Source organism: Nelumbo lutea, chromosome 8 (assembly GCF_056320005.1).
Source record: "Nelumbo lutea isolate HS-2025 chromosome 8, American lotus-T2T, whole genome shotgun sequence".
NCBI lineage: Eukaryota > Viridiplantae > Streptophyta > Magnoliopsida > Proteales > Nelumbonaceae > Nelumbo > Nelumbo lutea.
The window spans coordinates 42,640,637-42,654,306 of record NC_142691.1 but is presented as its reverse complement, the minus strand read 5'-3'; the positions used below and the strand labels follow the sequence as shown (position 1 = coordinate 42,654,306).

At 42.0% G+C, this 13,670-nt stretch overlaps 1 protein-coding gene across 4 annotated transcripts in view; it reads left to right on the top strand.

The window, feature by feature from the left end:
• LOC148843921 (P-loop containing nucleoside triphosphate hydrolases superfamily protein) overlaps positions 1-1,117 on the top strand; it is a 69,674-nt gene extending 68,557 nt beyond the window's left edge. For all 4 annotated transcript variants that reach the window (XM_088958963.1, XM_088958966.1, XM_088958965.1 and 1 more), the window contains one exon: positions 641-1,117. In XM_088958963.1, the coding sequence (XP_088815089.1) occupies positions 641-898 (258 nt within the window). In that variant the 3' untranslated portion in view covers positions 899-1,117. The remainder of the gene's footprint in view (positions 1-640) is intronic.
• The last annotated feature ends 12,553 nt before the right edge of the window (positions 1,118-13,670 follow it).

Genomic DNA, 13,670 nt, shown 5'->3' with positions numbered 1-13,670 from the left:
ACTTGTTGCCCAATCGTATTTCTTTGTATGGCGTGGGACCCAAACATTGATCTATACATCAGCCACATGGGTTCAGCCCAACCTTTCTTACAAGGCTTGACCGAATTCACTGTATGAGATAATGAACCCCTGAGTCCATCACTATGGACTCTTAATGGGCCCAACATTTACACTAAATGGTCATTGAGCAGAAGTGTTAATAGTTGAATATGAGTTTTTAGTAACAGATTTGACCATTTTGTGTGGTGTTGCTCCCCTAAAAGAAACTCTCCATTTTAATGTTGGTTTGTTATATCTTAGTCTTCCCATGAGAAACAACTGTCATATGGATGATCCAGCACTTGCTCAAGGAATGGTGCTTCCGCGCGCAACCATGAGGCTTCATGTTTGATGCCAACTTGTACTAAAAACCTGATATGTATACAAGGAGAAATATCAGGGCTATCTTGAGAAGTGATCCATGATGTGCTGTGCAACACTTAGTACTAGCTAGCTTCTAGCTTCTGTATCATCCCATTTCATTGAAGTTGTTATAGCATGTGTTTTTATGAATAGCAGAATTGAAAAATCTGTACTGTACAGTGTACACTTAGTAGACTGTAGACCAACCTTAAACTAATTTTGAATTTGTTTCATGCAGGATCTAGTGACACAAGTCCAGTGTGCACTCTATATCACATTCGCAGAATTTGAAGGTAATTTGGAGGATGAAAGTGACTTGGAGAGTCTCATAGAGGAACAGTTTGTGGCACTGCAGAAGGCAATGAAGATACCCCATAAAGCCTCTGACGAGGCTCGTATGATGGTGGCCAAGAAATTTCTTACTTTGTTCAGGATGGGCAAACTTGGCCCTTTCACACTAGATGATGTTCCGGATTCTCACAATCCTGTAGCTTAAATGTGCCTTTTTAATTTTAATTTATTGCTTACATGTAAATATAATTTTCGATTTTGATTTTCTTTCGCGTTGAGTCTTCTTGTTGTGCTGGCCAAGAAATTTCTTACTTTGTTCAGGATGGGCAAACTTGGCCCTTTCACACTAGATGATGTTCCGGATTCTCACAATCCTGTAGCTTAAATGTGCCTTTTTAATTTTAATTTATTGCTTACATGTAAATATAACTTTCGATTTTGATTTTCTTCTGCGTTGAGTCTTCTTGTTGGGGGGGGGAGCTCAGAGGTAGCATAAAATTCCATGGAGCAAGAGTATGTGCAAATCCGTCCATTGAAACTTTATTTGGATGGAATTCTGACTTGATGTTCAGTTAACCATAAATTTTGTGGGAAGCTTTGGATAGCCTTCTCAGTTACAGAACCATAAAAGCAGGACTTTTGTTCCAACCTCCAAGTATGGCCATCAACAAAATTGCTGTAATTTCTAGAATTTGTGAATGTGCGTGTCATTAGACTTGGTTCGCACAATTGCTGACAGATGATCATTAGCTTTTACTGTTGCATAATAATTGACCATAGAGTTTTGGTGAAATTGTACTTCACACCAAGGTTCAAAATATCGATGTGCCTGATATGTCGGTAGGAGTGTTTCGGGCGATATCGATAGTGTATTTTTTTTTTTTCAAAATCAGTTTAAGGGGGCTGGTTCAGGGGTGTATCGGAAAGCCACTGGCATGATATGTATCGGCGGATACGGGCTGATAAGTATGGACAATTTGAACCTTGGTTCACACTTCACACCTAGGAGGGGATGCTTTGGAAGATATAATAATCAAAATAGCGTTCTTAAGAAAAAAATAATAATAAGAATAACAATGCAAAAGTTTTTATTCTTTTCTTTTATAGTTCAATGCTAGAGGTTATGGGCCCAACATTTCAGGCCCAACCTTTAATATAATATAATATATATTTTTAAATATATAATTTATGATATATATTTATATTTATATAAATGTTTATTACTTATAAAGGGACCATGGCCAATCAATCTATATGCATATACATGTCTGATCATCGGTCTGGCCGGGCCTTGGGTTGGGTTTTGCATCTATGATAAATGCTATAGCTTAGGATGGCCCAACCTAGGTTCCATGCATGAAGCATAAGTTCTGGGCCTACATCTTTTGTTTTCAAACTCACCATTCATACCATAATTTGTTGTTTGTTACAATTTCAAAGTGTTATGAACAAAACTTTGATTGACCGACCAATTTTTTATGGGGCATTTGGCAATAAGGAATGTAGATATAATGACCAATTCTCCAAGAGATTCTCCCTGTATCCAGTAACCCTGCTTGGTCCATACTGCATCTGAATCCAATTACTTTGTCTTTATCCATCTCCTTAGGCTAGTTTTTACACCTCAACACCACCTTGCTCAAAAAAGAAAAGAAAGGCCAATTTGGGAGGGCTGGAGCATTGTACTCTGAAGAAGCCACTAAGGCTATAGTTGGTTTGAAGGAAAAAGTAGGGAAAGGAAGGGAATAATGGTTTTCCTACATTTTCCTACTTTTTCCTTCAAACCAAACACAGCCTAAAAGAAGTTCTAGTGGAAACTGGAAAGCCATGTTTTTTGGCTTTTTAGACATTTTTGCTATCCATTTCACCAAACATGGCTTATAGGATGTGTTAGACAGTTTTGTATGCCCTTAGCTTCAATCAAAATTGATGTACTTTATGAGTTTATTATAAATGAATAAAAGTACATACTTGATTCATGTTCCCTTGGTATGTTTCTGTGTAATATCCTTAAACTGGACACTTATTGAGACTCGTGTTAGTTTAGAATGTTCACAACCAGTGGGTCGATCTGGGGAGACCTATCCTGACAAGGCTGACACTATGGTGCCACCAAATCGGTTGGGGTGGCTTGTCTCAGCTACCGAGGTGAGACCCTAGGCGCATACATTGTGGGATTAATTGAATCTTTGAACTGGACCAGATTTCCAGTATTGCCCTGGACCTTGGAGATTGATGGGCAAAACTGGAAAGTTACACCCGACCCCTAGACTTGATTATGATACTGCACTAGGTGTCGGATCGGTCTGTCTTTGATGTACCAATCAGTGAGATCCTTAGCGGGGGTCAAAACCTGAGTATGTTGGGACAATCCGAGAATTCATCTGAGTGGGTGATCATAGTGACAGGATCAGCCCCTTTGTCGGACAAAGGTAATGATCGGGGATGCGCTCTCACTGTTGGAAACCAAGACTACCGGCAGTCGATTTCAACTAATGAAATTTATTTTGCAAAGTATATTTTATATGAGATATAAAAGTATATATATATTATGGTTTCTAAAATGTTTGCAAAAAGGTTTTAATTCTCGGGATCCATATAAGTGGAGAGTGCAACACTGTTCCTTGCAGCCGAGGGAGAGGTCCTCTCTTGTCGGGCAGTGTAAAATCATTATGAGCTGAGAGGTTAAGTGTAAGACCATTGAGGATAATACCTGATGGGATAATCTTGCATCTGCCCACAGTCCCTGTGTGTTACAAGGTGGCTTAGCCCAGGGACCACTTAGGGTAAGTGTTGGGCCCATAGAGCCCATTTGATGGATTTCAGGGGGTGCACTGTCTTAACAGTGTATTCGACCAGGTCTTGTAACAAAGGCTGGGCCGAACCCATGTGGCTGATGTGTAGATCAATGCTTGGGTCCCACGCCATATAGGGAAGCCCAACTGGGCAGCAGTTAGGAAGGTTAAGTGAGCATAAGCTTAATGGGCCTAAAGCCCATTTCGAACTGGGCTATTTATTTAGTTAATTAAAGGGGCGAATTCTGAGATAATGGGATTAGGATAAAGCTAATCTAATCTGCAGATAAGATAAGGGTTTATCCTTATCACTAGAAGAGAAGGCTGATCCAAATATGATTTGGATAAGCACCTCCTAATGGGATTAGGAGCTGATCTTTTCAAGTTAACAAAAAGAAGGAGGGGGCGACAGCCTTGAGAGAGAGAACAAGAAACACATCAGATCCTCTTTAGTGCTGAAATCAAGAAGAGAGAATTCTGCACCCTGCGAATACTCTCTTGCCGCCTCCCTGCTCTAGCCGCCCTATTTGCCAGTTCGATCTCCAGCTGCGGGAGAAGTCAAGATTGGATCTTGACATCAGTTCTTTGAGAAATGATTGAAAAGGAAGCTGTGCTCACGTTCTATCCTACTGTTTTCTTGTGAAGGACAGAGTTCTTGGGAAGAACACTACTGATTCTGCTCCATCCTGCACTGCGCCATCTTCAGTGGGAGCAGTCTTTGGATACTTCCTTGGGCGTGAACACCTTCGTTGGGAGATATTACTTCTCCGTATCAGGTATTATTCTCTCCCATTCCTTTTGGTTCAGATCTGGTTCAGTTTAAGGTTCAAGATTGATCATTGAAAATATAATTTTCTAAATAGGGAATGTGATTCCCAGCTGAAGGGAGAGAAAAATTTTTAAAATTCGCCCCTTATTCCGCAATCTTTGGGTGTCCATGGGATGGATCTCTCATTCCCTTCAGTGGTATCAGAGCCATGGTTCAAATCTTGAACCATTCTGTTTCAGATCTGAACCTGCGCAATTAGGGAGAAGGCGTTCTACCCAATTTGCGCAGATTTGGTTTTTGGGAAATTTGTTCCCAAAACAGATGGGCAAATAATCTGAAATTAATTTTAAATAAATCTGATTTTATTTAGAATTATTCTTTATAATTTTCTTGATTTATGGGTTGTTCGTACAAGAGGAGATCGAAATCTTGGTTTGCGCAGGGAACCTGCGATTTTATAGTTCTTGATTTATTTTGGGTCTGTAAATAATTTTTTTTATTTTCTATACTCAATGTATAGGTATTCGATCTGATGTAATCATTAATAGAAATAGGATTTCTATTTATTTATTTATTTATTTTGGATCGAAGTTGGCGGCGCAGAAAAGGAGATTTCGCAGAGAAGGAGATTTCGCAGATGAGAGAAATGCTATCTGCGATTTGCAGTTTGTGAAACTGCATTCTGTGATCTAACCTCTGTTTTGCAGGAAGGATTGTGCGAACAACCCTGTTTGACTGATTCTTGTATTTCCTTTTATCAGTATTTAATTTCAGATTATTTTCTTGAATTAAGGATTTAATTAAAAATCAAACCCTAGACCCATTCGAACCAAGATTGGTTCAAAACTGTTTGGACCAATTCTAGGGTTTAATCAAGGCTGAAAGTCAGCTAATTTCCCACTAATGGGCCTAAGGATTGATATTTAATTAAATAGTTAATTCGGCCCAGCCTGTAAAGGCCCAGTTTTAAATAGTTAAAACTGCAAAAGCCCATTTAAAGGATAAACCTATATGGGCCGAACTGGGTAACCCTAATTCATCCCATATACCTAGATAATATTAATGGTTAATATTATGGAATTTTAACGGGCTTCCAACGGGCCTTATAGATAATTAATTGATTGGACCAATTTATCCCTGCATGTGATGTATGGATGTGTGATGTGCTGCGTACATGTGCCATAAGTACTTGGCCCCTGCTCATTCGACGGTGGCTCTTGCGCACACCATGGCTGAATGCACATCATTGCCATGGTCTCCCTATTGGTCATTGGATGACTTCCCTCAGTGGTGGGCCCCACACCTCATCAAGAGGTTACGTGCGGAACCCTAGCCGATTCAAGGCCCACCGAAATCTGGCTTTATAAAAGTCAGTGGGAGCCACTATGGTTTGACCTAAATCAAACTAGGGCGTAATTTTGTTCCCTCCAGCTAATATGAGTGCATGTGATAGGGAGATTCATATGATGAACTCTCTAAAGGCCTTCCATCATTAGCATGAGGAAGGGTCCTTCAGTAATGAGGAAACGCACCAGAAAATGGGCTATCCATTTGCTGTTGGGCTTGTCTAAGTGTTTCATAAGATGATAGGGGCGTCATAGACCGATGTGGGAGGGGTTTCACCAAAAAATAGGAACTCTCTCACGGTACTTTGGCGTTCACGAATATGATGGGTGAGCACTCACTGGACAGAAAGGTTTACCTGAAAATGGCTCTGAACCTTGTCTGACAGAGGCCAAAGGGAAAACTCATATGATGAGTGGATGTGATCCTTCACAGAAAGGTGATGGGGTTATGCAGCTGAAATAGTTGGCTCCATGCACCCTATGTGATTTCCTACATTTGCAGAGACAACCCGTAGTCTCCGTCACTGAGAGAGGAGGGAAATCTCAGAGACGAATAAATGGAAATGGATCGTAGATTAAAATCCATATCTATGAAATGAACATGAATCAAATTACGTTGTGGACTGATGTTTGCTCTTTTATCAGAAAATGGCAAACGTATCTTTTGCAAAACTGCTTGATGACAACAAGTTGAAGGGCCCAAATTATGTTGACTGGTACAGGAACCTTATGCTGGTCCTAGCTTCTGAAAAGCTGGACAAAGTGGTTAAGAATCCTGCCCCGGAGCATCCGGGTGATAGGGCTTCTAAGGCCCGAAAGAGAGACTATCAAGAATGGGAGGAGAAAAACTCCCTTGCCCGGTATTAAATCATTGCCTCCTTAGACAACCCGATACAGAGGCAGTTCAATCAGATCGAACTTGCCAAAGGCATATTGGACAGTCTCCGGACAATGTATGAAGAGCAGAATCGTTCTACTCGACAAAAGGTCTTGAAATAGTTCATGACCGCACAAATGTCTAAGGGTCAAGAAGTTCACGACCATTGTCTTTGGATGATGGAATACATCAACGAACTGGAGGCTCTTGGATCCGGGCTGGACCTTGCTACCCAGATAGATGCTATCCTTAACTCTTTGCCTCCTTCCTTTGATCCGTTCATCATGAACCATAACATGAACAAGCTGAATGTCAGCTTACAAGAGCTCAGCAATATGTTGCAAAGAGATGAAGAACTGATTAGAAAGGATGAGCCTGTAGCCATGCTTGTTGAAGCTAGCAAGACAGGCAAGAGAAAGAGGAAGGCAAAGAAGCCTCATAAGAAAGCCGCTAAGAGCAAGAAGCAGAAGAAAGACAAAGCATCGGATGCCTGTCACTTCTGCAAGAAGACCGGCCACTGGAAAAGGAACTGTCCTGCCTACCTGGAATCCAAGAAAGGGGTTCGTGGTAAGCAGAACGCTGAGTGAAGGAGAAGTCACACTCTTCTTGGGGACTACTGCAACTGTTGCAGCCGCGGCCATAGGAACCGTGGAATTAATTTTTAGAGAAGGAATAATTGTACTGAAAGACTGTCTTTATGTATAAAATTTAAGGATAAATTTGATTTCTGTCTCAAAACTGTGTGCAGATGGTTATTCTGTCTTCTTTAGTAATACGATTACTGTTAAAAGAAACAACAGATTCATCGCATACGGGGAACTGGAGAACGGTCTCTATGTTCTACATCATTCTCTAGAAACTAACATAACCGAAACTACGTCGGCTGAAATCCCTAAGAAGAGAGCTCGTGATATAGTTAATCCCACGTGTCTGTGGCATTATCGACTTGGCCACATCGGTGTTGACCAAATCACAAGGTTGGTAAAGGATGGTCCTTTGGATTTTCTAACTGTTGAAGATCTTCCCACTTGTGAGCCTTGCCTACAAGGCAAGATGATGAAACGGCCGTTTAACGGTAAGCCTAAAAGATGTATGGGCACACTTGACCTAATACATACTGATGTATGTGGTCCCCTAAGTGTTAGGACACGAAATCGACAAGTGTATTTCATCACCTTCACAGATGATTTTTCACGATACGGTTACGTGTACCTAATGAGACACAAGTCTGAATCCTTTGAAAAGTTCAAAGATTTTAGACAAGAGGTCGAGAAACAGTTAGGGAGAGAAATTAAGGCCCTTCGATCAGATCGAGGTGGCGAGTATCTCTCTGACGAATTCAAGGACTACTTAAAGGACAATGAGATAGTATCACAATTAGCTCCTCCTGCTACACCACAACTTAATGGTGTTTCAGAGAGGAGGAATAGGACCTTATTGGATATGGTCCGGTCGCTTCTCATAGAGTTACCCACATCCTTTTGGGGTTACGCATTAGAGACTACAATTTATGTGCTGAATCGGGTTCCAACCAAATCGGTTCCGAATACTCCATATGAACTTTGGACCGGAAAGAAACCAAGTGTCAGACACTTGAAGATTTGGGGTTGTCCAGCACACGTTAAAAGAACGAGTGCAGACAAGTTGGAATCCAAGACCACCAATTCCTATTTGTAGGCTACCCAAGAGGCTCTGTAGGTTACCTATTCTATGACCCAAGTGAGCAGAAAGTGTTCTGCAGTCGTAATGCGCAATTCTTGAAAACCGACTATATCCTGGACAGCCATCGTCAGGAAGTTGTTCTTGATGAGGAGAGCTCAGGAGCAGTGGGAGATGTCCCACAAGTTCCAGGTAGTGACCAACCTAGAAGATCCACTCGGGTATCCAGGTCACCAGTCCGTTATGGTTATGACCAGGATAGTTACCTGGTGGAAACCTTGACTAGTGAGGAGGATCCCGTGATTTACGCGGAAGCTATGTTGGACACAGATTCCCAGAAGTGGGTGGAGGCCATGAGAGCAGAGATGGACTCAATGGAGACAAATGGATTTACAAGAGGAAGAAGGGCCCCGATGGTAAGGTTGAGACCTTCAAGGCTCGTCTGGTGGCGAAAGGGTACACTCAGAAAGAGGGCATCGATTATGAGGAAATCTTTTCGCCTGTGGCCATGCTTAAATCCATTAGGATCCTGATAGCTGTAGCAGCATACCATGATTATGAGATTTGGCAAATGGATGTCAAAACTGCATTCCTGAATGGAGATCTTACTGAAGATATCTGTATTCAGCAGCCGCAAGGCTTCATTGCTGCAGGTCAGGAAAACATGGTATGTAAACTTAATAGATCAATTTATGGACTTAACCAAGCTTCCGGATGAACCCTGTGTTTACAGGAAGTACAGTGGAGATAAGGTTATTTTCTTGGTTCTATATGTAGATGCTATTCTACTCATTGGGAATGATGTAGGTATGTTAACTACGGTGAAAGTATGGCCATCACAGCAATTCTCCATGAAAGATTTTGGAGAATAGGGTCTTAACCCTATCCACTCAGAGAGTCCAGATCTGAATGTGATTCAGATCTAGAAACCTCATAATGGGATTAGGATAAAGCTAATCTAATCTACAGATAGGATAAGGGTTTATCCTTATCACTAGAAGAGAAGGCTGATCCAAATATGATTTGGATAAGCACCTCCTAATGGGATTAGGAGCTGATCTTTTCAAGTTAACAAAAAGAAGGAGGGAGCGGAAGCCTTGAGAGAGAGAACAAGAAACACATCAGATCCTCTTTAGTGCTGAAATCAAGAAGAGAGAATTCTGCAGCCCTGTTTTCCAGTTCGATCTCCAGCTGTGGGAGAAGTCAAGATTGGATCTTGACATCAGTTCTTTGAGAAAGGATTGAAATGGAAGCTGTGCTCACGTTCCATCCTGCTGTTTTTTTGCGAAGGACAGAGTTCTTGGGAAGAACACTGTTGATTCTGCTCCATCCTACACTGCGCCATCTTCAGTGGGAGCAGTCTTTGGATCCTTCCTTGGGCGTGAACACCTTCGTTGGGAGATATTACTTCTCCGTATCAAGTATTATTCTCTCCCATTCCTTTTGGTTCAGATCTGGTTCAGTTTATGGTTCAAGATTGATCATTGAAAATATGATTTTCTAAATAGGTAATGTGATTCCCAGTTGAAGGGAGAGAAAAATTTTTAAAATTCGCCCCTTATTCCGCAATCTTTGGGCGTCCATGGGATGGATCTCTCATTCCCTTCAGGCTGTCCATGTGGGGTTCACCTTTTAAAGTCAAGTTGTTGCACCAAAGCGCTCTTGATGTAGTGCGATATGGTTGCTCCCTGCTAGAAGGCAGTTTGAACGTTGGTTTATTACATGGTCGGTTCGAACTGCAAGACAAATAGAATAAAGGTCCCAGGGTATTTTACCTAGAGTGGGCTATCCGATGCTTAAGTTAGTGTAGGAGGTTTTTGAGAGAGTTGTGACGTTAGAATGATAGTAAGAGAGCTCAATCGCTTGTACCTTGTGAGGCTGGAGGTGATGCCTTTATATAGGCGATCTGCCATGGGCCTCATGAAATGTGTTTGAGATCACCAACCCACGTACTTTGGAGTCCATTTCACACACAAAGATGGGCTCCATGTAAGTTGATAAGGCTTATCCAAGTCCGTTTGATTCGGGTGGCATAGCGATAAGATTCATTGGTGCGTGACGTGATCCTAAAGAGATCGGAGGTAGCTAGCTCACTTCAAGAAGAAGGCTACGTGGCACCATAGAAGGTCAGTGTGTGTGACGAGTGGCTCGGGCCTTGGTCTTAGCTAAGTGACCCAAGGTGCTTGAGGTGACTTGGGCTACTGAGGTGTCCAAGGATGGTGAGATGTCACGAGGTCAACGGGTCACTCCATGTGTCATCATGTTGTTAGACAGTTTTGTATGCCCTTAGCTTCAATCAAAATGATGTACTTTATGAGTTTGTTGTAAATGAATAAAAGTGCATATTTGAATCATGTTTCCGTGGTATGTTTCTGTGTAATACCCTTAAACTGGACATTTAATGAGACCCGTGTTAGTTTAGAATGTTCATAGCCAGTGGGTCGGTCTGGGGAGACCTATCCTGACAAGGCTGACAGTGTGGTGCTACCAATCCGGTTGGGGTGGCCTATCTCATCTAATAGTGTGAAACCCTAGGCACATACAATGTAGGATTAATTGAATCTTTGAACTGGACCAGATTTCCAGTATTGCCCTGGACCTTGGAGATTGATGGGCAATACTGAAAAGTTACACTCGACCCCTAGACTCGATTGTGATAGTGCACTAGGTGTCAGGTTGGGCTGTCTTTGATGTACCAATCAGTGAGATCCTTAGCGGGGGTCAAAACCTGGGTATGTTGGGACAGTTTGAGAATTCATCTGAGTGGGTGATCATAGTGATAGGATTAGCCCCTTTATCGGACAAAGGTAATGATCGGGAATGCACTCTCACTGATGGAAACCAAGACTACCGGTAGCCGATTTCAATCATTGAGATTTTTTTTGCAAAATATATTTTATATGAGATATAAAAGTATATATATTATGGTTTCTAAAATGTTTGCAAAAGGTTTTAATTCTCGGGATCCTTATAAGCCGAGAGTGCAACACTGTTCCTTGCAGCCAAGGGAGAGGTCCTCTCTTGTCGGGTAGTGTATGATCATTATGGGCTGATCTTGCATCTGCCCACAGTCCCTAGGTGTTACAAGGTGGCTTGGCCCAAGGACCACTTAGGGTAAAGGTTGGGCCCATAGAGACCATGAGATGGTTTGGTGCACTATCCTTAATAGTGTATTCAGCCAGACCTTGTGACAAAGGCTGGGGTGAACCCATGTGGCTGATGTGTAGATCAATGTTTGGGTCCCACGCCATACAAAGAAGCCCAACTGACAGCAGTTTGGAAGGCTAAATGAATACATAACCTTAAATGGGCCTTAAGCCCATTTCGAACTGGGCTAATTTGATTAGTCACTTAAGGGGCGACTTCTGAGATGAATCAACTGATAGGATTGTCCCAGACCCTATCCACTTAGAGAGTCTAAGATCTAAATAAGATTTAGATCTGGAAACCTCCTAATTAGATTAGGAGATGGCTGATCTGATCTGCAGATAAGATAAGAGTTATCCCTTATCACTTAAAAAGACTTCTTATCCAAATATGATTTGGATTAGTAGCTCTTAATGGGATTAGAAGTTGGTTCCAATAAGTCTATAAAAGGAGGAGGGGGCGGCAGCCTTTAGACATGCAATACACAACTCCTGTCTTCAGAGTTGAAATCACAAGAAGAGAGAATTCTGCACCCTGCAAACACTCTATTGCCGCCTCCTTCTTGCTGACGCCGTCTCTAGCAGTTCGATCTCCAGTTCTTGGGAGAAATCAAGATTTGATCTTGATACCAATCTTTTGGAGAAAAGATGTTAGACAGTTTTGTATGCCCTTAGCTTCAATCAAAATTGATATACTTTATGAGTTTATTGTAAATGAATAAAAGTGCATATTTGATTGATGTTCCCTTGGTATGTTTCTGTGTAATACCCTTAAACTGGACACTTAATGAGACTCGTGTTAGTTTAGAATGTTCACAGCTAGTGGGTCGGTCTAGGGAGACCTATCCTAACAAGGCTGACACTGTGGTGCCACCAAGTCCGTTGGGGTGGCTTGTCTCAGCTACCAGGGTGAGACCCTAGGCACATACAGTGTGGGATTAATTGAATCTTTGAACTGGACCAAATTTCCAGTATTGCCCTGGACCTTGGAGATTGATGGGCAAAACTGGAAAGTTACACCCGACCCCTAGACTCGATTATGATAGTGCACTAGGTGTCGGATTGGACTATCTTTGATATACCAATCAGTGAGATCTTTAGCGGGGATCAAAACCTGGGTAAGTGGGGATAGTCTGAGAATTCATCTGAGTGGGTGATCATAGTGATAGGATCAACCCCTTTGTCGGACAAAGGTAATGATCGGGTATGCACTCTCACTGATGGAAACCAAGACTGCCGGCAGCCGATTTCAATCGTTGAGATTTGTTTTGGAAAATATATCTTATATGAGATATAAAAGTATATATATATTATTGTTTTGAAATGTTTGCAAAAGGTTTTAATTCCCGGGATCCTTACTTGAGAGAGTGCAACACTGTTCCTTGTAGCTGAGGGAGAGGTCCTCTCTTGTCGAGCAGTGTATGATCATTATGGGCTGAGAGGTTAAGTGTAAGGCCATTGAGGATAATACCTGATGGGCTAATCATGCATCTGCCCACAGTCCCTGTGTGTTACAAGGTGGCTTGGCCCAAGGACCACTTAGGGTAAGTGTTGGGCCCATAGAGCCCATCTGATGGGTTTCAGGGGGTGCACTGTCCATAACAGTGTATTCGGCCAGGCCTTGTAACAAAATCTGGGCTGAACCCATGTGGCTGATGTGTAGATCAATGTTTGGGTCCCACGCCATACAAGAAAGCCCAACTAGGCAGCAGTTTGGAAGGTTTAATGAATACATAACACTTAATGGTCCTTAAGCCCATTTCGAACTCGACTAATTTGATTAGTCTGTAACGGGCGAATTCTGAGATAAGATCAACTGATCGGATTGGGCCCACACCCTATCCACTCAGAGAGTCCAAGATCTAAATGAGATTTAGATTTGGAAACTTTCTAATTAGATTAGGAGCTGGCTGATCTAATCTGCAGATAAGATATGAATTATCCCTTATCTTAAAGGGACTTCTAATCCATATATGATTTGGGTTAGCAACACCTAATGGAATTATGAGCTGATCCCTTTAAGTCTATAAAGGGAAGAGGGGGCGACAGCCTTTAAAGACACAATCACCAGCAACAGTTTTGTCTTCAGAGCTGAGATCACTGAGGAGAGAATTCTGCACCCTACAAATTCTCTCTAGCTGCCTCCTTCCTGCAGCCGCCGCCTATAGCAGTTCGATCTCCATTGCTTGGGAGAAATCAAGATCAGATCTTGATTCCAATCTTTTGGAGAAAAGATTGATAGGAGTTGTTTTCACAAGCCGTCCAGGTGATTCTTGGGAAGAATCAAGTTCTTAGGAAGGACACTGTTGATTCTACTCCACCTTGCACTGCGCCATTTTCAGTGGGAGTAGATTTTGGTTTCTACCTTGGGCGTGAACACCTCCA